This window comes from Stegostoma tigrinum, chromosome 12, assembly GCF_030684315.1.
Source record: "Stegostoma tigrinum isolate sSteTig4 chromosome 12, sSteTig4.hap1, whole genome shotgun sequence".
Taxonomy (NCBI): domain Eukaryota; kingdom Metazoa; phylum Chordata; class Chondrichthyes; order Orectolobiformes; family Stegostomatidae; genus Stegostoma; species Stegostoma tigrinum.
Genome location: NC_081365.1, coordinates 58,058,262 through 58,084,960, shown reverse-complemented (window position 1 = coordinate 58,084,960; position 26,699 = coordinate 58,058,262). Strand labels below are relative to the sequence as shown.

At 40.5% G+C, this 26,699-nt stretch overlaps 1 protein-coding gene across 11 annotated transcripts in view; it reads left to right on the top strand.

Annotated features, from left to right (window-relative positions):
• The window catches only part of dmd (dystrophin), a 1,835,475-nt gene that overhangs the window by 529,929 nt on the left and 1,278,847 nt on the right, over positions 1-26,699 (top strand). For all 11 annotated transcript variants that reach the window (XM_059650343.1, XM_048540566.2, XM_048540567.2 and 8 more), the window contains one exon: positions 9,709-9,827. In XM_059650343.1, the coding sequence (XP_059506326.1) occupies positions 9,709-9,827 (119 nt within the window). The remainder of the gene's footprint in view (positions 1-9,708; positions 9,828-26,699) is intronic.

The window sequence follows — 26,699 nt, the reverse complement described above, 5'->3', positions numbered from 1 at the left end:
GGCCCTGGTGTTGGGGAGTCCAAAACTAGACGGCATAGATTTAAGGTGAGAGGCGAAAGATTTAAAAGGGACATAATGGGCAACTTTTTCACACAGAGGGTGGTGTGTGTATGGAATAAACTACCAGAGGAAGTGGTGGGAGCTGGTATAATTGCAGCATTTAAAAGGCATCTGGATGGGTGCATAAATAGGAAGGGTTTCGAGGGATATGGGCCAAATTCTGGCAAATGGGACTCGGTCAGTTTGGGGAGTTCTGGTTGGTGTGGATGAGTTACACCAAAGGGTCTTGTTTCCATACTGTATGACTCTACAACAGCAGGAGATGTACAATGTTGTATTATCAGACCAAATACAGTGGAGATAGAGAAACTGGGAAATGATTAACTGGCCTTGTCAAAAGAAGAGTTCTTGAAGTGCAATTAAGGTACTTCTGGGAATCATTGAGCATCATGGAAGGAAAGAATAAGAGATGGATTGTGTGAAAAATAAGATTACAAACCAGAGCTCTTTACAGACAATGAAGTATTTTTACTTTTCTGACCAACTTCGTATCAGGCATTTCACAAAAGCTTCCTGAAAATCAATTCTGTTCATCATGTCCTCAAAATACCTCCAACAAATTTATCAAACATTATTCCTCATTGACAAATCCCCCTTGAGCATGCCTAATCAGATTGTTATCATCCAAATGTCCATTTGTCATATCCTTTATGATGGATTCTCGTATTTTGCTGAAGTAAGCTGAACAGGTCTCTGTTGTTTCTCACCTTCCCATCTGATATAATGACATGGCATGTGCTGCCTTCCAATGTGCTGGAACCATTTCCAGGATCTACAGAACTTTTAGAAGATGATCATCAATGTACCTATTACCTCCATAAATACCTTTTCATAATTATGAGATGTAGAACTTCAGGTCCTGGGAATATATCAACTTTATGTTCAATTAGTTTTTCCAATGTTACCTTCGTACTAATCGTCTTTTCCTTCAGGTCCCTATTCTCTGTCGTCCCGTGAACCCCGAATTCTGAGAGATTTCCTGCCTCTTCCTTGGATCAATTGTGATGATGCTATGGCTTTAAGAGGTTATTTTGTCCTTTTGTTTTGAAGAGAGGTTGTAAGGCGGAAGTGTTGAGCAATCCACATGAGGAAAGAGCTTGTGAGGTCTTGGGTTTTTTTCAGTTGGAACAACAGAGGCTGCCTGGCTGGGTGTGGCAAGGTCTCACAGACCAGGCCTCCTTTTTTTTAAGCTTCTAGGTTTAAATGTAAGCAGTTACTGTTATGGGCTTGAAGAAAGAGAAGCTATCTTTTCCCTTTTTTGGTTACGACTAGGAGCTGGAGTTTCTCTCTACTGGGTTGCTTATGAGACAAATCTATCTTTCTGGATTTCCCTTTTTGCCAAGAGAGTATTTATGGGATGTTACGATATTTGCACAGTTAATTAGTGACAGTTACCTAATCTGTCATTCGGTGAAGTTTTCCAATAGATTGTAATGCCAAGCTCTTTTTTCTTTTGCTTATCGTCGAAATGTAGCATTTAAACAAGTTGTGTTTTTGCTTCATGTTGAGTAGTTTTAACCAGTCGCATGGCACATGGAACAAGGCACTTTACATTTAGTTTAAAAATAAGAAAAGGCAAGGGTTTAGGCGACCTTCTTAAAATATTTTGAGGGGGTCTGGTCTGGTCTGGTCCATCACACAGTGATGACAAAAGCCAGCATTTTATGTTTGAAATGTAGTTGGGAATTGAGCATGGGGACTCTGTGGATTGCTCACTGTCACAGACTCTCAGGAAATTGCCTGGGAAATTCAAAGTTCTGCTGGGCATTTCCATTGCATCTGAAACTCTCAAAGTCTTCCTTTAAGTCAGAGAATATGAAGGACTCTGTTGATGTTGAGTAAGTAGCTACTCGAGAAAGGTTAGACCTCGTGTGTGTAGTCTCACTCATAAGTAACGATTAAACTGACCCCCAGCTCACCTGGCACATTCCCAAATACGCATCTGCCAGAACCCTTACACCACACATCCCACCGAAAATCCTGACCTGACCACTCCTGTTCTCAACCCCACCCTTCTTCTACTCAGTCCCCAACCCCTATTCTGTCCCCATCCCCTGCCTGTGGATCGAACATCACCCCCACAACATGACCTGACTGACCCTGATCTACCCCATGCATTCCTATTACCAAGCAGATCACCTTGCATGCTGGCACCCTATCTACCTGTCACCTTGCCCTCTCAGTATTCTAATCTCACAGTTGCTTTACGTATTTAGCTTTTGACTACAGCTGCCGTAGTGGCAGTCTCTGCTGAATCTTTACATCTGCAACTGCTGGGTGCAGTGACAAAACAGACCCACTTTGCCCTGTCCTGAATGTTGAATGCTCTGAGGTGCTTTGATCGCAATCTGCTGTTAGAAATACTGGAGGTATTTTGCTTTGTAAAACCAAAGGAATGGCATAACAACCTGCATGATCCTAGAATTAATCTCGTTTCTCACCTCCCCAGTGTGAATTCTCTTGACTCTGCCCACAATGCATCCACATTTTTCTGAGCCACATCTTTCATTTTTATGTACTCGTTGAAGCAGGTGTTATTGAGCCATTCATCTCCACATTCAATTTATGTGGTGCACTTCAACAAATTGCAGTACACCCTTCCAAATTGCGTGCAGGAAACGGGGTGTTCAACATACTACCTCCTTTCCTCTCTGTCTGCACTTGAGTCATCTCAGAGAGCACTGTTTGTGCTAGGAAATAAATGATGATTAAATGTAATGCCACGTGCTAAGATTTTCAGTCTAAAGTATGTACTACTGCTCAAGTCAATGGATTGCTCTCAACGGCATCTATCACATTTGCAAGACAGACCCATACAGTTCTTCTCTCCCTACCCAATCACGTGTTAGAAATGTTATGACTGTGAGGAAAGGAATATGCTGGTGGTCAAATCTCATTCCTCCACAAGATGAAATATTCTCCCAGTATGGGGTTCTTGTTGATAACAACCCGTGTACTGATGGAAGATCCTCCAGGGAGGCTCAGCTCACTTGAAAATCTGGCTGATTCCCATTTTCTGAAAAATGGCCTGAGTTTGCAAAGTAGTCAAAATACTGACATGTGGAATCTTAAATCATATTCCCAAATACCTCGACCCAAGACTGAACTTGAGGGAGACAAATTTTCCTTTATTGCAAGGTTTAGACTTTTTCCTTTTTTTGCTTTCAGAAGTCTAGGATTCAAAACCAGGACCAGAAAGGGTTGCTAGGCAACCATCATTTCAGGGCACGTGGCCTCTTCCAAGCAGGTTTCACAGTCATCAAGGAGAATAAAAAACAAAAAGTCCTTTGACATTCTTAAGTTTGCAGATAGCATTAAATTGATCTCAATCCTTAGTAAACATTGTTTAATCCAAAAGGTTTACAAACAATTCAGTAGCTTTAAGTTTCTTGACACAGCTCATAATTTTGAGGTATTTTGTCTGAACAGAAAGGTGGGAAACAGCAGTAGAAGAGCATGATCAGTGAGCGTGCAGACCCCAATTTTAAACTAGGACAGAACATAAGAGCTTTGGACTTTTATACTCACATTTACTTGCTCACTCAAACACAGTGCATTATTGTATCAAGCCCAGGCTGTATGACATTCTAATAAGCAATTGGTAAGTACTGAAAAGAAACAGTTGACATGCCCAAAGTGCAGCTCATCAACAACTCATCACATAATCATCACCAATCTGTGACAAATAATAAGCATCCATCTGTGATGACAACCTACTGCAGAGTGAAGCTACACTGCTCAGCCCGGGTCAGAGTGTAAATACCAGATCCAGTCATGTCAGACACCCACGATTCAATGTATAGCGACAATATTTCTGCATGATTCCTTTTACATGTATTTTGGAGAAATACTTTGCATTCTTTTAAGGGAATTGGAGAAATATGGTGTTGTGGCATAGGTTCCAGATCTGCCAGGCCTGTACTTTCAAGAGAATTACATGACATAACGACATGTGATATACCAGCGTAAAAGTACCTGCCTCACCTTCAATCATTGTGTCCTGGCGTGAAGGTGTTATCTTCCGTTAGTAAGTAATGAATGTATAATGTACAGTTACTTGGGAAGCACAAAACTAAGTTTATGTTTGTATGTCTTTGATATGATCTTGTAGACAATCTTGTAGACATGATTCAATATTGTTGAAACATTGACTCTTTGGCATGTGCTGTGCGGACCAACATATCGAAAACCACAAGGTACATCAGAGACTTTAGTCACGCTGCAAAGCAATACATTGGTTGATAGGACTGTTTAACCTCTTGCCAAGGTTTAGGACCAAGGGATGAATAGTGTCATGTCTTCATTGCATTAAACTCTCTCAAAGGAGCCATTCGTATTAAATCTTCAGTATTTGTTCTGGTTGAAGATATTTTCCTTTTAAAGTGGACCATGAATGCTTTATGAGTGTGCACCTTGGATATTATTTGACCTGATCTATGTCAGGGTCAATTGAATCTTTGTTTGGAGTAGATCCAGCTACCCAGTTTTCCCTAATTGGTTAATTTATCAAGTTGATTGACTCTTGTTGAAAGGTGATGAATGAAGTCAGAGTACTGTCTAATTCTACAGTTGCTTAGCAATTCGGTTTTACAGATAGAGCTAGAAATCTGTTGGTAATTGAGATATAACTTTGTTGACAATTAAACAATCAACCTATGAGGCCTTCATTGACATTAGCAGATAACTGCAGGCAGAGCCAGCCTTTGGTCTCTTCCACTGGTTTTCATTCTTCTTGAATTCTGCGGCATTGCTGAACTGGCGACCAGAGACTGCTTATGAAGGAAATTCAGAGAAGATAATATTTGAGAGTTTTGTTCCATAGACAGTGTTTTGGAGTTTTGGTTCTCACCCAGCAGCAGAAACAGAAGGGCGTAGAGCTCCAAAAAGACAAATACTCCAGTTTCCACTCTCCCCAACCCATTGACTAGTGCTCCTGGTGCTGACCATGTTCACATGGGTTCTGCTGGAGAAGCCTGGCTAAAAAGCTAATTTAAAAGCCTATCAATGGAGGATGTGATTTTTTTTGTATGGCTTGCATGCATTGTCTGAGGACACGCCAGTAAACAGTGGGAAGTCTTCAAATAAGAACCCAGCAAATTAGCTGCGCCCCTTTGAAAAGGGTTGTTTACTTGTCCATTATTTTATTGTTAATTCATTGTTGGCATGTGGACATCAGTGTCTGGGCCAATATTTATTAGCCATCTCATAACACCCTTGGAAAGATGGTGGTGAGCTCCCTTCTTGAACCACTACAGTGCATGTTGTGTAAGTATAGTCACAGTGCTGTTTGGCAGGGAATTCCAAGACTATGGGCCAGGTGTGGAAAATAGAATTACCGTAGGTTGGCACAGATTGGATAGGCCAAAGGGCATTTTTTGTGGCATATGACACTCAAGTCTATTATCATTATCTTCTGTGTTCTCTAAAACACGTCTTTCCAGAGATCTGTGGACCTCGTGGTGTGAGAGGCTCTGGAAGGTGACAACAATATCAGAATTGAACATGGAAGAGGTGATGGAGGGATGATGCAGAACACGGGAGCTTGGGCTGCACAGGAATGTGGTTAGATGCCAATTAAGGGTGTTAAGGTCGTAGTCAGGTTGCCATGAATGTCAGGAATCTTCTGGTGTAAGCAAGTTTCAGCTGAGCCCTTCTCTCCCATGATGTAAGGCATGATGCAGGACATGTTCTAATATGCCTGCGCTGACATTTGCTTTGAATGTGTAAACACTTCGGTGTTTTTTTTAAGTTTTATTTGTCTTCTGCTTTCTTTTTGTGTTGCCCTGTTGTTTACTGCTCAGCTGCCCTTCTAGCCAGTAAAGTTTCTGTTTAGTGGGGTTACAGTTCTCCAGGTGGTAAAAAAGCCTCTTTACAATGAACCCTGTTGCCATTATTTGAGCTTGTATCTTGACACAGTGTTAATGGATTGTTAATTTGGATGAGCCACATCTGATCTGTGTACCTCCAGATTAATAATATGCATACATGCACACCAAACAGCACATGCTGAAGTGAGCTAACATAGCAGATTAATTTTGCAGCCTTTTCAATTTGGATGGCTCCAACTCTCATTGTTTTAGACAGCTAACTCCTTTCTTTAAAGAAAACTAAAATAAATAAACCTTCAAAGACTTGAATAAAGCTCTTCCACAACATCAGATGAAAAGAAATGACGCTTTCTCCTCATTATTTGCATTTGATATGATCACTGCCGTCCGACCACTTTGCCTCTTAGGCAGGTTTCAGTGACAAATGTGGAGGTGTTGCAGTGCAAAGCTGGGCACGCAAGACTCAGACCTGCTTGAGGATACACTGCTCGGCCATCTGCTCACTTTTCAAGTGAAAATCAGCAATTGTGGGATTTCATCTGATGTAGTATTGGGTAGCTGTATCAGAACAGGCAACAGCACCTCTGGGGGAGGCATGAAAGGAAAAGGCAATGATGGACAGCTCATTTATGTGTGTGCTAATGGAGATGTTGTATTAAGTTTTTTGTGGGTAATTTTCAAATGATGTAGGACAGCATTTTGACCTTTTGTATACATTTTTATAAAATTAACATTGTTTTTGAATCGGTGGTGTTGTATGTCTGAGATGTAGGATAAGACTGCTGTTCTCATTGATTAGCAAATTTTCAGCAAAGGTTTTGAATATTATAAGTTTTCAACATCTTCTTCTGCAAAGTAGTCAATGACTGCTGCATAATCAGAACCAGTGAACCAGTATTTTGCAATAACTGCAGTGATAATTAATATAGACCAGAAAGAATGGTTAACATGTTTAATGTCAAATCTGTGGAACAGTTTAACAGGTGATTGTTACTGCGTGTCTTATTACAACAGAAAGGGGAAAATAACAAAGTGCTGCTCCTGTAATAAAGGTGGAAGCACAGGCTCATTGTGCCTGAACTAAAAATTATAACCTTTAACCATGTGATATTGGAACAGTCTAATTGTTGGTTAAATCTTGCAACCAGAAATAGTGGCAGTTATTGTTTGATCCGCTGATGAAATGTGAACCTTGGATACAAAGCACTGGACATCAATTTTTCAGGAACCGGAAAGAAAGAAAACATTGCTGTCACACGTCACCTCTAAACCAAAAACTGAAAGAACTGTGAATGCTGGAACTCACAAACAAAATTGTGAGGAAAAAAAACTCAGAAGGTCTGGCTGCATCTCCCTGTGGAGAGAAAGCAGTGTTAACATTTAGGGCTCAGAACAGTTTTAAAGAAGGGTCTCTGGACCTGAAATGCTAATTCTGCTTTCTGTCCACAGATGCTGCCAGATGTGCTGTGTTTATCCAGCAATTTCTGTTCTTGTTTGCGAACACTATAACTTCCTTATCGACAGACTGTTCTCACTTCTGCTACTGTGACCTTTAAGACACTGTTAACTTCATGTCTTGGCGGAATTACTCATGTCCAAGTCCTTATTGATAGCTCGCTCTGGTGAAAATTGCTGGCAAATTTTCTTTCTCATTGAAGAATAACTTGGAACAAATTTCACAGATTGTGTCATCTAGCGTAAAATCTCTCAATCATGGAATTGGACCCTAATTTCTAATGTTTTTTGCCTGTACAAGTTTGATTACTGAAATGTACTTTGGTGGTAGGGGAGAGAAGTATATCAGAAAGCTACATGGATGAAATGCTGTGTGGTAAGTGGCACCACTAAATCACGCCAACAGTAAATAGTAATCCTGTTGAGGAAATGGACAAAACATGTTATAAAGAGAAAGGATGTTTTTACAAATGTTAAATAGATTCAATCTGACCTTAATAAGTCATTGATACGAGTACATGTTCTTGCTGAATAAATAATTATAAGACCATAAGACATAGGAGCAGAAGTTAGGCCATTCAGCCCATCAAGTCTGCTCCGCTATTCAATCATGGCTGATAAGTTCCTCAATCCCATTGTCCTGCTTTCTCCCTGTAAACCTTGATCCCCTTGATAATCAAGAACCTATCTATCTCAGTCTGAAATGTACTCAATGACCTGGCCTCCATATTCACCACTCTCTTGCTGAAGAAGTTTCTCTCTATCTCCGTTCTAAGGCTGTGCCCTTGGGCCCCAGTCTCTCCTACCATTGGAAACATCTTCCCAACATTCACTCTGTCCAGGCCGTTCAGTATTCTGTAAATTTCAAATAGATCCCCCCTTGTCCTCTAAACTCCAATGAGTCTAGTCCCAGAGTCCTTAAACATAGCTCATATATTCAGCTTTCCATTCCTGGGACCATTCTCGTGAACCTCCTCTGAATCCACTCCAGGGCTAGTACATCCTTCCTGAGATATGGAGCCCAAGACTGCACACAATACTCGAAATGTGGCCTGACCAGAGCCTTATAAAGCCTCAGTAGTACATCCCTGCTTTTATATTCAAGTCCTCTCAAAATAATTGCCAACCTCACATTTGCCTTCCTGAATTATGTTTGTCATTTGCACGATATCAGGTTTTCATCCAACCCAGTAACTTGGCTTACCGTTTTAAATCTAACCCCTTCCTCCTTGCCAAAATAAAATTCCAATGATTCCTATATACTGCTGTACATATAGAGCATGTCCAATCAACCCACTACATCTAGCTCCTTATTCTTGGATTAATCATGTGCATGGCTTAAAATTAAAACTTGCACTGCTCTCTTGTGCTAGGCCAATGCGCCAAGGCATATAGTAATAGGACACAAGTTCTTTGCCAGCCGCTTCATCCCAGGAAACCATTAAGTGAATGTTTGAAGTATCTCTGCAGGTTGAAACAGAGAATGAACAGTGTTGCATGACTCACTTAGGGAATTTTTTTCACACTGCTGGACACTGTGCATCATTGTCAATGTATTAGGAGCGGGTTTCTTGTTTCAGCTGTTGCTGTAAAATGTCCTGTGTGGAGGAGTATACAAGTGTGTTTTGAACAGAAATGATAAGCATTGTTGTCCCACTCTTCCAAGATGCTGACCATTCAAATATATATCAAGACAAAACACTGTTGATACTGGAAGTCTGAAACAAACAGAGAAAGCTGGAGAAACTCATCAGCTCTGGTAGCACGTGGAGAAGGAAACAGTTACATTTGCTTGCTGTGATCTGCCTGTATAGCTCATAAACAAAGCTTTTCACTGTAATTCGGTATGCGAGATAATAAATCAATCAATTAATCATTTCAAATCTGTACAAACCTGCTTCAAAACAGTTAACAAAATGGTAACAAATACAAAGTTGTGAGGAAGGGTCACCGGACCGGAAATGTTAATTCTGTTTTCACCTCCACAGATGCTACCAGAGCTGCTGAGCTTTTTCAGCAATTTTGTTTTTGTTCCTGATTTACAGCATCCACAGTTCTTTTGGTTTTCAACAAACCATTAACTCTGTTTCTTTCTCCACAGATACTGCTAGACCTGTTGACATTTTCTAGTATCCTCTGTGTTTAAGTATTTATCATGTACTGATCCACTGTATTCTTATTTGTGTAGGTGACTATGATCTTTTAAAACTTGGGACTGAGAATTCAAAAAATGTACAGTTTGTAGCAATTCTCCAAAGTAATAACCTATTTAAATTCTATTATTAGGTAGTAACCTAAAATGGAATTGATTCCAATCTAATAAAAACTAAGGTTGACTTTCTAAATTGCTACTTTGTATTTGCAGGCCTGACCTCTTTGATTGGAAGGATGTGGCAAAACTACAGTCAGCAAATGAGAGGCTGGATCATGCTTTCAATGTGGCCAAACAGTACCTTGGCATTGAGAATCTGCTGGATCCTGAAGGTTAGTCTAGAGTTTTGAGATCTTTGAGGAACAGAGTCAAATATATGTTTGATTTTTCTTGAAAATCTAAAAAATGATTTTCGATAGTTGCAGTACACTTGTAGGTTTGAAGTGTGTGTGGGATCATGTGCAAAAGCAACCTAGATTGGTGAGTTTCAAAAATAACCTCTTTTTTGAGCATCCACAGTGGCCCAGTTTGAGGCAGCAACGCAATTCAATGTACGGTTTTATAGTAGCCTCTTTTATACTCAGTTTATATGGACATTGAATTTTGGCTCTATGGTGTCACGTCATTGTATCCGATGTAGATAGGTTTGCGTGACATCTGCCCTGGGGAAATAGGAGATGGTTTGAGTACTTGCGAAATGCTGGCTGTTACTCCTGATGGGATTAGAATGCTTGTCCGGTCTTATCTTGCATAATTAAGAAATGCAATTCCTTTTGTTTTTAATGTTAGTAATGTTTGTAGAAATAATAGATCTATTTGACTGAAATAAGTGAGAAATTATACGCGTACCAAATAAATACTGATCTCCCTCAGCTGGGTCATGAAATTTCATCTACTGTTGCTGGTTTTTTGTCAGTTTCTGCACGTTCATTCATGCAGTTTTGTGTTAGGGCTGTTTTGATGGCAGGTTTCTTAAAGGGGGTAGTGACCCTAATTAATACGTATTTAAAAATATAAATCTGTATGTCAGTACTTGATGGTAGTCCTAAATAGAAGTTAAAAATAGGTTGTGCAATGATATAGAATTACGTAGTGTACAAGGATATTTCAAAGAGATAAGAAAAACTGTAAGGGGATAGTAGGAACTGCTGATGCTGGTGTCTGAGATAACAAGGTGTAGAGCTGGATGAACACAGCAGGCCAAGCAGAATCAGAGGAGTAGGAAAGCTGAACTTTTGGGTCTGGACCCTTCTTCAGTTGGGATATGATGGTGAATGTTCTGCAACCTGTTCAGGTCCTGAGAGGCAGTCACTCCGGGCTAATTAATATTATAATCTTTGCATAGTTTTGAGTGAGTTTTGGAGGCTCAATGGCAATGATGGCATTGTTCTGAGTAGGTTACAGTATTAACACTTATTTAGGGACAGCCTTTGATACAGAAACAGGTCTCAACACTGCTTGCAGCATGGGGCTGATAAGAATAGAAAGGTGTAAAGAAAGAGTAATCTGTTGGCAACCTTGGAAGAGATGTTTAATTTAGGTTATCTTGTAAGAGTAAAATATACCACAAAATATGGTTTTAAGAATGAATGAATGAATGGAATCATGGTACAGTAAACATAGACTGATTGTGAGTGATTTAATAAATACAATCACAATACAATCTCTCATATGTATTTGAACTTTCTCCTTCTGCAATCATACTTAATGAGAAAAATGGAATTTAGAAAACAGTTGCATTTGAGTCGTTATGCGAATATTTAAAGTGAACATTTGCAGTGTGTGGTGTGGTTTTGAGTGGAACGGACCAGAAAAGATCAGTGTTGAACTACGTAACCTTAATCAGAACCTTCGTGAGAGAACTGCAAGTAACCCCTGAATCCAAACCTGGGAAAGACAAGCTAAAAATGAAACAGATTTCATTCCTGACACTGAGCAATGGAAAATTCACCTTGAATGAATCAATGTCTACAGGACAATTTGCTTTGTTAAGTCATTTATATGTCTATAGTTTGTAGTGACCTACAGACCTTCATATGTCTTCAGCTGCGACTGTACAGAATATATATTCTGGCAGGTTAGTGCCTCTCTTCACTTAATTAATCCTGTGCAATAATGTTGGCCTCCTGCTCCATAGCATCACAACAACACACTGAGACAGGACCTTACGGGAAAGTTGACTGCTGAAGACATGCTTCATAGTTTGGCAAGACAAGATGAATAGCTTGAATCATTATGTATTCACTCATTTTTTCTGAGGTTACAGATAAACTAAATAGCCAGAATGTGATTTCTACTGTATGTAGAAACCTCAGAAAATTTTTGTGTTTTGTTTTGAAAAGATCCCGGTCTTGGAAACTTTGAATAGGAGTAGATAGATTTTGCGGATGTGATGTTTGAACTGGGGGTGGATGACGGAGCTCTTCACTGTTGTCACTAATGTAATAAATAGACCATAAGGTATAGGAGCAGAAATTAGGCCATTTGGCCCATTGAGTCTGCTTTGCCATTTGACTGATAAGTTTCTCAACCCGATTCTCCCGCTTTCTCCCCGTAATCTTTGATCGCCTTGACAACCAAGAACCTATCTATCTCTGACATAAATGTACTCAATGACCTGGCCTCCACAGCCTTCTGCAGCAGTGAATTCCATAGATTCACCTCTGTCTGGCTGATGAAGTTTCTCCTCACCTCTGCTCTAAATGGTCTTCACTCTAAAACTATGCCCTTGGGTCCTTGTCTCTCTTCCTAACGCAAACAATTCCCAATATTCACTTTGTCCAAATAAAAACCTGTGAATTCTGAAAATCAAAAACAAAAACAAAAAAGCTCAGTAGATCTTGCAGCATAGAATCATAGAATCCCTACAGTGTGGGAGCCGACTAATCGGCCCATCAAGTCCACAGTCCTCCTCCAAAGAGCATCCCACCCACACTCCTACCCTATCCCTGTAGCCTGCATTTCACATGACTACTCCATTCCTGGACACAATGAGCAATTTAGTTTGACCAATCCACCTAACCTGCACATCTTTTGACTGTGAGATTTAACTAGACAACCCAGAGGAAACCCACGCAGACTCAAGGGGAATTTGCAAACTCCACAGACAGTCATCTAAGACTGGAATGAAATGCAGGTCATTGATGCTGCGAGGCAGCAATGCTGCATCTGTGAAGAAAAAAAAATCAGAGTTAATGTGACGGGTCCGTTGATCCTTCCTCAGACCAGGATCAGTTCTGAGGAAAGGCCACTGGCCCCAAAATGTTAACTCCACCCTGTCAGACTGTTCAGTATTCTGTAAGTTTCAATTAGATCCTCTCTCAGCCTTCTAAATTCCATTGAGTATAAACCCAGAGACCTCAAACGTTCCTCACATGTTAAGCCTTTCGTTCTTGCAGTGAACTTCCTGTGGACGCACTCCAAGGCCAGTATATACTCCCTGAGGTTTTGGGCCTAAAATTGCTCACAATATTCCAAATGTGGTCTGAACCGAGCCTTTTTTACAATCTCAGAAGTACTTTGCTGTTTTTTTTTCTCTAGTTCTCTCGAAATAAATACCAACATTGTATTTGCCTTCCAAATTGGTGACTCAACCTGCACGTTTACCTTAAGAAGATCCTGGACTACGACTCCCAATTCTTCACACTTCAGATTTCTGAACTTTCTCCCCATTTAGAAAATAGTCTGTGTCTCTTTTTGTCCTCCCAAAATGCATGTCCTCGCTCTTTCCTACATGGTATTTCATCTAACATTTTTTTTTGCCCACTCTCCTAACCTGTATAAATCCTTCCCCAGATACGGCAGTGATTTCACTGGGAGGGCATCAACCTTCGACCAAATAGTCTCGGCAGACTCTGTGACACAGCTAGTGGATCCTAGAATGGCAATATGCAATATTTTATACTTTAGTCCTGAGCCATGATCCATAGTTCAGCTGCTGTGCTGTCTCATTGAAGGTTTAAAGTCCCAGAAGGTGAATGATGCTCAGTTAGTGAACAGATCTGCGTTGTTATAGCGTGCCAAATTGAAGAATGTGTACAGGCCTATATTTTCACTAATGCTATGCTCGTCATACTCCTTCAGGCAATCCAGCAACAAGAGCGCAGAGGATGCACAACCACATTCTTGTCTAAAACCAGACATGCTGTTGATAACAGTGAATTGCATCCACTCACTCAAGCCTAATCATTGTATTCGCATGGAACTCTTTGATTGGATTGAGGAGTAGTGCATTGGCTTGATGTCTTATGATTGATTAGGAGACAATGTCTGATTAAATCACTTCCGAGTTCAGCAAGGCCATAGCCACGTTTATACTGATGCATGTTTTGCTCATATAGCAGGATACCAGGATCTGTGAGCTGACATTTAATAATCCAACTGCTCAATTCAGTCTCCCTATCCTGACACCAAAACCGTAAACTCAATTTATTGAGTCTACAGTTCAGCCAGCAGGATAAAGGGGTTTGATTAAATATTGCAAATGCGAGCAGCACTTTGTTCATGCCAGTCCCTGAAAATCAGACAAAATGAGCTCTGACTGTGATTATATTGAAGTTTTATTTTGGAAAGGAGGATTTTATAAGATTTCTGAGAGTCAGCAAAGAAGTTATTGGATTGGAAGAAAACATGATATCATGCTAATGACAAACAGAATTAGTTGTTCAACAAAACCAAGCACTCTTATCAATATCGTGTTAAGGTTAGATTGAATGTATTTCGCATCTGGAAAAATATATCCATTTCATTTTTTAAAACAAGTTTTGTCTATTCCCTCAAATGACTGTGATTAAATACTGCCTGGTTTCTTGCTCTATTTTAAAGTCAGTAAACAATGATACTCGCACCATTGTTTTATCTTTCCCTATCTTTTATTTCATGCATCTAATTCTTCCTCATTTCCTGTGATAAATACTCCTTCTGCTTAGGCATCACTTTTTTTTCTCCTTTTCCTCTATCATCTTAGATCACTTTCATTTGCAGTCTTCTTTATACCATGACTTCTTTCATTGCTCTCCCTTCCCCCACTTTCTACTTCTTCTCTCACTTATCTCCTTCATTTCTCAACCACGTCCTTCAATACTCTTACACCCCCTTCATCTGTCTCATTTCCACACTCCTCACTTGTTATGTCCTATATGGATCAGCAAGTGTTAACACCAAGGAATACCATAAACACCATTCGTTGAAAACGATGCCATATGGGTTTGTGTGCAGGACAGCTTGCCATCTTGAAGGAAAGTGACCTAACATTTGGTCTTTTGCAAAGACTCTTGAGTGTTGTATCAATGTAGCCCGTATCCAGTTGCTAACATTCAATACACCTTAACTACAAGAGATTCTCTTAGTTAGACCAGGAAGTAGTTTCTTTTTCCAGCACACGAGAACAAGCTGGTCCTTGAGTTTCCTTTACTTGGACAATGATAGCCTCACATCTTCATCATGCGTAGCATCACTTACAGCGTCAAGAGCTGTAAAATACCTCAATCACTTTCAACCCAATTTTAAAATTCTGAACCCACTGCTTTGTCCCTTCCTTTCAAGACTTTGATTTTTGTTTCCTTTTTATTTCAGTTTTTTACTTTCCGCCTTTTTTTATGATTCAGTGTCCTTTTTTCTCTCTCTCTCTTTTGATCTCACTCTGACCCCAATACAAACGTACTTTTACCTGAACCAGAAAGTTACAAAACATACAAGAGGAAAATGCATGCACGCTTAAGAATTTAAACGCTCAAAAATTACATTTTGACTTTGAATATCACCAGCCACATTCTGCTTGATTTACAATATACAAAACTATCAGCAGAAGTGTTCCATTTAGAAAATGTTCCTGAGATAGAGACAGACAGTGAGAGAAGTGAGAAGCTCTTCCTGGGCATACAAGTCAGAAGCAGAAGGGAGCTGTGGAAGAAGAGATCCCAGAGACATTCATCTCTGAAAGATTCAGGGAACAGAGTCTTAAGAATTGTTAACGTTGAACAGCATAGTATCAGAAGACAAATGGTAAGGGAGGCAGAAACAAGGTAGGATTATAGACAGAGATAGAAGGAACTGCAGGTGCTGGAGAATCTGAGATAACAAGGTGTAGAACTGGATGAACACAGCAGGCCAAGCAGGATCAGAGCAGCAGGAAGGCTGACGTTTCGGGCCTAGACCATTCTTCAGAAATGGGGAGGGGAAGGGGGTTCTGAAATAAATAGGGAGGGGGGGAGGCGGATAGAGGTTGGATAGAGGAGAAGATAGGTGGAGAGGAGATAGACAGGTCAAAGAGGTGGGGATGGAGCCAGTAAAGGTGAGTGTAGGTAGGGAGGAAACAGGTCAGTCCAGGGAGGATGGTCAGGTCAAGGGGCGGGATGAGGTTAGTAGGTAGGAGATGGGGCTGGGGCTTGAGGTGGGAGGAGGCGATAGCTGGGAGGAAGGACAGTTTAGGGAGGTGGGGACAAGCTGTGCTAGTTTTGGGATGCGGTAGGGGGAGGGGAGACTTTAAAGCTTGTGAAGTCCACGTTGATACCATTGGGCTGCAGGGTTTCCAAGTGGAATATGAGTTGCTGTTCCTGCAACCTTCAGATGGCATTGTTGTGGCACTACAGGAGCCCCAGGATGGACATATTGTCTGAGAAATGGGAGGGGGAGTTGAAATGGTTCATGACTGGGAGGTGCAGTTGTTTAGTGTGAACCGAGCGTAGGTGTTCTGCAAAGCGGTCCCCAAGCCAATGCTTGGTTTCCCCAATGTAGAGGAGGCCACAACAGGAACAGTGGACACAGTATACCACTTTAGCAGGTGTGCAGGTGAACATCTGTTTGATGTGGAAGGTCGTCTTGGGGATTTTGATGGAGGTGTAGGGGCAGGTGTAGCACTTCCTGCAGTTGCAGGGAAAAGTGCCAGGTGTGGTAGGGCTGGAGGAGAGTGTGGAGTGGACAAGGGAGTCTTGGAGAGAGTAGTCCCTCCAGAAAGCAGATAAGGGTGGGGAGAGGAAAATGTCTTTGGTGGTGGGGTCGGATTGTGGATGGTGGAAGTGTTGGAGGATGATGAAGGATCCGGAGGTTGGTGGGGTGGTATGTGAGGATGAGGGGGATTCTGTTTTGGTTGTAATTGCGGGGAGGGGGTGTGAGGGATGAGTTGCGGGAAATGCGGGAGACGGTCGAGGGCATTCTTGACTACTGGGGGCGGGGGGGGGGGGGGGGGCGGCGGGGGCGGAATTGTGGATGTTGTGGTCCTTGAAAAACCAGGACATCTGAGACATACGGGAGTGGAATGCCTCATCCTGGGAGCAGATGTGGCAGAGGCGAAGAAATTGGGAAAAGGGGTTGGCATTTTTGAAGGAAGGTAGGTGGGAGGAGGTGTATTCTAGGTCGCTGTGGGAGTCTGTGTGCTTGAAATGGATATTGGTTTGTAAGTGGATGCCAGAGATCAAGACAGAGAGGGTCAGGAAGGAGAGAGAAGTGTTGGAGATGGTCCAGGTGAACTTATTGTTGGGGTAGAAGGTGTTGGTGAAGAGGATGAACTGTTTAAGCTCCTTGTGGGAGCATGAGGCAGCGCTGATACGGTCATCAATATTACGGAGGAAGAGGTCGGGGATGGAGCCAGTGTAAGTACGGAAGAGGGATTCTTCCACATAACCTACAAAGAGGCAGGCATAGCTTGGGCCCACGCGGGTACCCATGGCCACCCCCTTTGTCTGCAGGACATGGGAGGAATTGAAAGAGAAGTTGTTGAGGGTGAGGACGAGTTCGGCTAAGTGGATGAGGGTATCAGTGGAGGTGGACTGGTCAGGCCTGCGGGACAGGAAGAAGTGGAGGGCCTTTAGGCCATCTATATGGGGAATGCAGGTGTGTAGGGACTGGACATCCATGATAAAGATGAGATTTAGGGGACCGGGGAATTGGAAGTTCTAGAGGAAGTGGAGGGCACTGGTAGAATACACCTCCTCCCACCCACCTTCCTGCAAAAATACCATCCCCTCTTCCCAATTTCTTTGCCTCCACTGCAGCTGCTCCCAGGATGAGGCATTCCACCCCCATACATCTCAGATGTCCTTGTTTTTCAAGGACTACAACTTGCCCCAACTCAGTTGTTGAGAAGGCCCTTGACCGTGTGTCCCCCATTTCCCGCAAGTCATCCCTCACACCCACTCCACGCAATAACAACCAAAACAGAATCCCCTTCATCCTCACGTACCACCCCACCAACCTCTGGGTCCAATGCATCATCTTCTGACACTTCCACTATCTGCAATCTGACCCCACCACCAAAGATATTTTCCTCTCTCCACCCTTATCTGCTTTCTGGAGGGACCACTCTCTCGGGGACTCCCTTGTCCGGTCCACACTCCCCTCCAGCCCTACCATACCCAGCACTTTTCCCTGCAACCGCAGGAAGTGCTACACCTGCCCCTGTACCTCCCCTCTCACCCCCACCCCTGTCCCCAAGAAGACTTCCAACATCAAACAGATGTTCACCGCTTTGGTGACTGCTTTGCAGAATACCTACGCTCAGCTTGCACTAAACAACTGCACCTCCCAGTCATGAACCATTTCAACTCCCCCTCCCATTTCTTCGACGACATGTCCATCCTGAGGCTCCTGCAGTGCCACAATGAAGGTTGCAGGAACAACAGCTCATATCCCACTTGGTAACCCTGCAGCAAAAAGGCATCAATGTGGACTTCACAAACTTCGAAATCTCCCCTCCCCCTACCGCATCCCAAAACCAGCCCAGCTCGTCCCCGCCTCCCTAACCACTCCTTCCTCCTACCTATCTCCTCCTCCCACCTCAAGCCCCACCCTCATCTTCTACCTACTAACCTCATCCTCCCCCCTTGACCTGTCCATCCTCCCTGGACTGACCTATCTCCTTCCTACCTCCCCACCTACACACTCCTTTACTGGCTCCATCTCCACCTCTTTGACCGGTCTGTCTTCTCTCCACCTATCTTCTCCTCTTTCCATCTTCTATCCGCCTCCCTCTCTCTCCCTATTTATTTCAGAACTCTCTTCCCCTCCCCCATTTCTGAACAAGGGTTGAGGCCCGAAGCGTCAGCCTTCCTGCTCCTCTGATGCCGCTTGGCCGTTGTGTTCATCCAGCTCTATGCCTTGTTATCTACGATTATAGACAGTATGGATGAGGAGATGCTCTATTTCAAGTGATGGAATAAAATTAGTGCAAATATAGCTAGAAGCTCTGAACAGTCCGTCATTCTCACAGTGGTATGATTTAAAACTTGACCATTGAATGTCGCAAATGTTTTCGGATTGAATGGAAGATATCATGGGTTACAGTTGCGAGATGGCAGTGCCAATAAACATGGGGGTCCTACAAAATAAATATCAGGAACTAGTTTCAAAAAAAATAACTTGATGAAAAGCCCTTCTAGTGTCATAGTTTCAGAAGCACTCCCATATTGTATTCCAGACTGCAGAATAATACGTTATCGGAAGGAGGGGTTTATCAGCCAATGGAGATTGTTTCTGGGAAGGAAGACTGCCTGGCTATAAACCTGGAAAATATATGAATTGTGAATAAATGGATATATAACACTATTTTGGGAAAAAATTAAACAAGAGAAATAGGGAATTGTACAACTGTATGGAACAATTAACAGGTGTGAGGCATATGGTAACAACAAGAAAAAACACTAATCTAAAACATAATTATGAGTATCAAAAGATCCTAATAAACTGTAAAATGTGTCTGAGAAGCAATAGGACACGGAGAGCTAATGCATTGTACTGATGTAACCAGCCTTTGAAAAGAAGAGATAATGTATGTTGAGCAGGTATTCAAGGTTGGGTGTGTTGCACAAAATGCAGTGATACCACAGTGAGGTTTAGACACTGGTCAGAGAAATGGACTGGGAATTCCGTAGTCTAAGTTTGCACTGATCTAGAACAACTGGAGAGGATTAAATCCATGATGGATGCATGTAACAGGCCACAGCAGGCTAAAATAGAAGTTGATGTATTGCTTTGGGAGGTCATGAAAAGAATTAGTACAAAGACCTGCAGTGTAACTGTGATGAATTTTAATATTCTTTCCACCTCTGAAGCTTGGAATAATGGCAAGAGATTTTTTTAAGCATAAAAGATTCTTTTGCTCAGTAACAAGAGAGAATGCTAAGGACAAGGTTTTGGTCAATTTTCTCCTAAATACTACATAGCAAGTAATACACTGTTGAAATATCAGGAAGATTTGATGTCAATTAATCATACAGTTGCTCATTTTAAAGTTAATGTGAGATAAGAACAGAATGAATAACAAGCTATTAAGCAATAGTAAACAATAGCAGCAGGATGGACTGCGAAGGAATAAATGCCGACTCCAATATTTATCTCTTCATTAGGGAGCTCTTTACCTTGTACTTGTTCAAATATTTTCACTCTAACTTAATTTATCTTGGAGCATGACTAGTTAGCTTTATTTTTCTTGTTTCACCACATGATCACATTCTTATTTTTGATGTTTGTGGCTAGTTCCTGTGCAAAAATGGTTGGTTTAAAAGTAAGGTGTTTTAATTTGGGCTGCAATTAATTTTCCAAGTCACGCCAGCTTCCTACCCCATCCCACAAATAACCAACTCAAGTTGTTGACCAATTTATAAAATTTAACCTTTTTTAGAATCTGGAACCAGCATTGAATTACTCGCTTCGGGCTTCAAATTAAACGCTGATTGCTTCTGATTACTTCGCCCTTGGTGTCCACCGGCTAATATGAAAAGCAGATACTGTGTCGGGGACGCTACTAATTATGCACATATTATCTGACTTTGCCTCATGTTAGAGAACGGGTCTTTATTCGGATTATATGTTCATTCTTACATGCAAAAATCAAAAAGCTTCTTGAATGATTAAGGCCAAGCAGTTACAGTTCTATTAACTGTATGGTAAAACATTGAAGTTCGAGCCACTCTTGATGGTTGGATTGTTTGGAGCTTTGAATTTCTGTCCATCAATCCTTTTGAATCCATATCCTCATTATGATGTGCATCTTGTGATAACTTCCTGCACTACAGATTGGCAATCCAAACGTCAATATCAGCTGCACACTTCTTATCCCATTTTATTCGCTTATATAGCTTTACATCATTTGGTTGTAAAGTAGTGACTAATGGGTAATTTTATTTTTTTCCTCTAATGAATGACATCTGTAATTTATTTACATTTCTAGTTTTTAACTATTGAGTATTTTAATTTAATTTTTGATTGCATAATCTGGAAGGACAGTTGATCCAATAAAATAATATAAATGTTTCTTTCGAAGTAAGTATAGGCATTAGCCAAACATGGACTATTGAATTGCAAATTAAAGAAAGTGTTTATTTGAAAAGGAAAAAGGTAGATTTATCAGTACAAAACTGCCCTTTACAGCTTTGATTAGATTGATAAAATATTAGAGGATCCTCAGGTTGCTTTTCTGACATTGTAAATTCTGCCTTTGGAAACATGCCGTGGGTGCCTGGCTAGCAGAAATGTTGCTCAGAGTCTTTATTTTGATCTTCTGAAATTATCAGTACTTCATCTCAACCATAATTGTTTTGTTTCAAAGTCAGCCAACTTAATGTTGGTTTGCTTCAAGTGGATTTTGCTCAAGCATGTTGTCCTTTCAGATATACGGTGTTGCCTTTTTTGTACCTTTTAGTGTTTTCAATTCCTATTGTTTAGTATCATCATTGAAATATTAAGGCAAGAATACAACCGAGCTGTGTAAGTTTCATCTGACTTGATACCCATCCAAAAGAGAACAATCTTAAAGGCAAAAACATGAAATTTAAATCTAAACATTTCACTGTAACTGAATTTTAATATTATCAACTTGATTATTTTAAACATTTCTTCAAATAAAATTTGTTCAAAGTGTATTACAGGTATATCTCCTGTAACACAATAGTTACATTCTTGTGTAACCATTCACTACAGAAAATCACATTAGAGGGAAATGACTATAGAAAATCGCTAAAATGTACAATAGAAAGTTCCTGTTATCCAAAAAGCGTCCACTATTCATTAATTGTGTAACAGCTAATTCGTGTTAATGAAACATGCATTATAGCAGAAATACCTGTACTTGCTTACTGATATTTTTAGCTAGTTGTAGGTTTCTATCCTGAAAATGCCTACCCCCTCCCATCACAACTCTGTGTCTTCTTTTAGTTAGCCAATCCACAGTCTGTGCTAATATTCTATCTTTAACCATCTTCATTGGCCTTATGTGTTTTTACAGCCATAAATGCCTTATGCCAAGGCAAACATATTACTTCGACTGCTTCCCATTTATCTACCCTGCTTGTTACTTCATCAAACAATTCTAGTAGATTTGCCAGGCATGACTTTCCTTTATGAAGCCATGCAGCCTCTGCTTGATCGTATGATATATTGCTCAGTGCTCTGTTATTAAACCCTTTATAATCAACTGTAAAATTTTCGCAAGAACAGATGTTAAGCTAACTGGGCTGTACAGATATTTCCCCTGTAATGCAATAGTTGCATACTTGTGTGACTTCACTCTATATAAAATCACCATAGAAAATCGCGTTATAGGGAAATTGCTACATCTGTACAGCAGAAAGTTTGCATTATCCACCAGTGTCCACTATTCATCAATTGCATTACAGCTAATTCACATTAATGAAACATGCATTAGAGCAGAAATACCTGCAGTTATTTGTTTTTTGCCTCCTTCCTTTTGGAATAAGAGTTGTTGCATTGGTGATTTTCTCAGACATTAATGACATTGCTCCCATTGTCTGTATCTACTTAGTTTCTTTAATATCAGAGCATGCATCACATCAGATCAAAGGGATGTATTGGTCTTTAGCCTCATTAGTTTTCCTAACTGTTGTTTTAATGATGCTTATTGTATTTATTTCCTCTTCTCCCTTTGCCCCTTAGATTATTTAGTCATTACAGAATGCTATTCATGTCTTCCATTATGAAGACTGATGTAAATTATTTCCTTTCTTTACCAATTGATTCTCAATTGTTATTTCCCCAACCTCATTTTCAAAGGGGTATTGTTCCCTTTGACTTCTGTCTTCCTTTTCAATTTATTTAAAGAAACCTTTGCTGTCTGTTTTGACATTTTTTATGTTTGCCCCTATTTTCTCCACCTTTCTTAACTTCTGGTTGTCTTTAATTTGTTGTTACGATCTGAAGCCTTTCCGTATTCTCTGGCTTATCACCAGTCTGCACCATAGTATTTTACCTGATGCTGCAATACTTGTGTCATATTTCTTAATATAAGAAAAACAGCATGGGATATCATGGTTTTGAAGACTTAGAGAACATAGAACATTACAGCACAGTATAGGCCCTTCGGCCCTCGACGTTGTGCCGACCTGTCATACCGATCTGAAGCCCATCTAACCTACACTAGTCCATGTACATCCATATGCTTGTCCAATGATGACTTAAATGTACTTAAAGTTGGCGAATCTACTACCGTTGCAGGCAAAGCATTCCATTCCCTTACTACTCTCTGAGTAAAGAAACTACCTCTGACATCAGTCCTATATCTTTCACCTCTCAATTTAAAGCTATACCCCCTCCTGCTCATCGTCACCATCCTAGGAAAAAGGCCCTCCCTATCCCCCTTATCGAGCCCTCTAATTATTTTATATGTCTCAATTAAGTCACCTCTCAACCTTCTTCTCTCTAATGAAAACAGCCTCAAGTCCCTCAGCCTTTCCTCGTAAGACCTTCCCTCCATACCAGGCAACATCCTAATAAATCTCCTCTGCACCATTTCCAAAGCTTCCACATCCTTCTTATAATGCGGTGACCAGAACTGTACACAATACTCCAAGTGTGGCTGCACCAGAGTTTTATACAGCTGCAGCATAACCTCTTGGTTCCAGAACTCGATCCCTCTATTAATAAAAGCTAAAACACTGTATGCCTTCTTAATAGCCCTGTCAACCTGGGTGGCAACTTTCAATGATCTGTGTACATGGACACCGAGATCTCTCTGCTCATCTGCACTGCTAAGAATCTTACCATTAGCCCTGCACTTTGCCTTACGATTACTCCTACCAAAGTGCATCACCTCACACTTGTCCGCACTAAACTCCATTTGCCACCTCTCAGCCCAGCTCTGCAGCTTATCTATGTCTCTCTGTAACCTACAGCATCCTTCGTCACTATCCACAACTCCACCGACCTTAATGTCGTCTGCAAATTTACTAACCCATCCTTCCATCCAGGTCATTTATAAAAATGACAAACAGCAGTGGACCCAACACCGACCCTTACGGTACACCACTAGTAACTGGTCTCCAGGATGAACATTTCCCATCAACTACCACCCTCTGTCTTCTTTCAGCAAGCCAATTTCCGTTCCAAACAACTTTTAACAACCAGAACTAACTAATGGGCAATTATTACATTCCTCAGGCATAAAAAGATGAGCTTTTAATATGCCAGGAGGTTATAGCAGAGGAGTATACTTCTAATAGAGTGTCATTCTTCAAGTAATCTCAGATAAGATGGAGTATGAGGTCTTTATATCAGTGAGTCACATTTCAGGATACTATGATGATATTGTGGGCAGGTGCCTTAATGTATGCTGTCAATGCAAGCTGTTTTTAAAAATGTTTTCACAAGCTAGTCATAGACAAAGCATAGCAAGGCCGATTGCATAAATACCTGCAGTTAATTATTTCCTTAGTAATGACCTTTATAGTTTTGTTGGGCTACCAAGGTCAGCATAGGTCCTTTAACTTGCTCATCTTTGATATCATGAGTAGGAATCCTGGTTACAGTCATTTCCAGTGTTCTGAGGCCAGTGGTTTCTGACTATTGATGGCTCAAATCCTTCTTTTCCAGTAGACAGCTAATTCAGCACGTTTAAATGTTTTGAGCCTAAATGTTTCTGAATCTGAAATGTTCCTCCAATCTGAAATGTTTCTCTTCTGTGTTCACTCAATAAATTTTTCGATGCTTCCGAAGGTAATCATTTTAATACAGTTTCCTACTTGAGTTTTCCATAGGTTGTTTCTTTTTCACTATTCCAAGATTGTTATTTAATATAAGTCTCGTTATATTTTGTAAGATTTGCAGTTGTGCATTTTCTCATTAGTGGCAGAACTAGAACAAGGTGGAAGTTTTTTGTACTGTCTGAGTGGGATCCATTATCGTAATTTTGCTATGAATCTCCGTATTTATCTTATTGTGCCACTGCACATCCATTACTTCATGCATTTATAACCCCCAGTCAATGCTATACCTTTGAAATGACACTGATTGTATCAGTCAACTGAGTTTGTGAAAACATTTTTAAAAACAGCTTGCTTTGATAAATACCTCTCAAAATTGTCCCAAACCAGTTCATATACAACCATTTATTGGAATTGCAGCCCCGTTCATTATTGCGCACTTTCTCAAACAGTTGTGAGGTAAATAATTAGTTTACCTCTTGTACTGATTTCTTTTCTTGGAATTAAATACTGGCTAAGAAATCAGGAAAACCTCTTGTCCTTCTTTAGACCATGGGATCTCTATGACTGAATAGAGTTGTTGGACAGCATGTGATCCTCAATTTATTGGCTTTTCCAGAGAACATCATTGTCTTACTCTATATGTCTTCCTCAAAATGGCATGAAAGTTTCAGCCTAATTCCTGTCATCATTGGTAGTTGCAGTGTCTCAATACAGAATGCAGTTTTGGAAATGGCATAAAACTGATCATTTCTTGGGTATATTTTTGCATTCATTGCTTCTTTGGCAATGCTAAAATGTAAAGTAGTGTGAAGAAATTGCAGTCACATAATCTCTGTAAGGACAGTTATCTTTTCATGTACCAAATGTCGCAGTACTTATGTATGCATTCTTTGCTAGGGTTCTGGTGAATTTCTAGGTGAAGATTTATAAAATATATACTTACTGTTGGTTATTTATGAGCATTAATCAAGCGTTTATTTTTGCGAACATTGAGTGACTTGCTTTTCAAAATTTAAACTCTAATTCTGCACTTTGTGGAGCCTTTCAGGACCGGATTAGAAAGATGTCTGTGACATGAGATTTATATATTTTCTTTTGATTTCCATATTCAGTGATGCTGTATAACTGATCCATAACTTAGTGGTTTGGATCACAGTAAACATTCTTTTGTGTTTCAGTGAGGCCCACAATATTGATAGACATTTAACAGACTTACATTTTTCAACTATATCATGGGGGTGCTAATTCTGTGTAGATTTGAAACTAATTCTGTTGTTGTTCTTTCACAGATTACTTGTCATGAGGTGTTGATAACTTCTGTTACGTTATCCTGGGTCACATGAGCTACAGTATCGTTGATGGTTATTGCCTTGACAATGCATTGACCTGTGTCTGTAACAAATATAGATCTATTTTGAGTTGTTCTCGTTTTAATTGTGCAAGCTTTCCTTACTTGGTTTGTTTGTACTTATTTGTTTTAATATTTTCTTAGGGAGCAGGATGAAAGATCTTCTGTTTTTGTTGACTGTGAGCCTGGCTCACTGTTTGCGGTCAGCATTCCTGTATAATTTCTTTATTTTTGTTTCCACTGCCTGAACTTAAATAACTTATTCATCAATTCTCTTCTAAATCTGTATTTTATTCATGATGTTGTGTGTTGAGCTCTACCTCACCACCACCTCTTTCTAAAACCAGGCTACTTATCCTAATTCATTACTGATTAAGATAAAATTCCCACAAACTCAACATTAGGAACACTGAAGCATCACCCTTAGTCCTCATTCCTATTCTCAAGCTGCTGATTCCATTGGCCTTCATGGTAACTGTTTGACATTTTGGTTTCATGTTTGACCCCCAGAAGAGCGTCCTATCACATATTTCTGCTGTCTCTAAGATCACCCATTTCCACCTCATATGACCTAGTTTCTGTACTAAGTATTTGTCACTCTCAATATCTTTTAAGTGGCTCCTCTTTCAAACTCAAAGTGGCTCATTCAAACAAATGTGAAGAAAATGCAGAAACCAACTGAAGTGGAAGAAAAGCCTGGAAGGAGGTTTGATGTAAAGAAGTTCATTCAAACCAGTTTTTGGAGTCCCTGGGCTTTTAATGGATATGAGAAAGAAGAGTCTGAAATGGACTAAGTAAATGATTTAACAGGATGAGTGTACCTTATGCTGCTACCCCTCCTTCCAGACTAACAGCTCAATGAGGGACCCACCCACCAACAAAAAGCCAAATTCCCCAGAGTCATTATATTCTTGGTAGGCCATTAA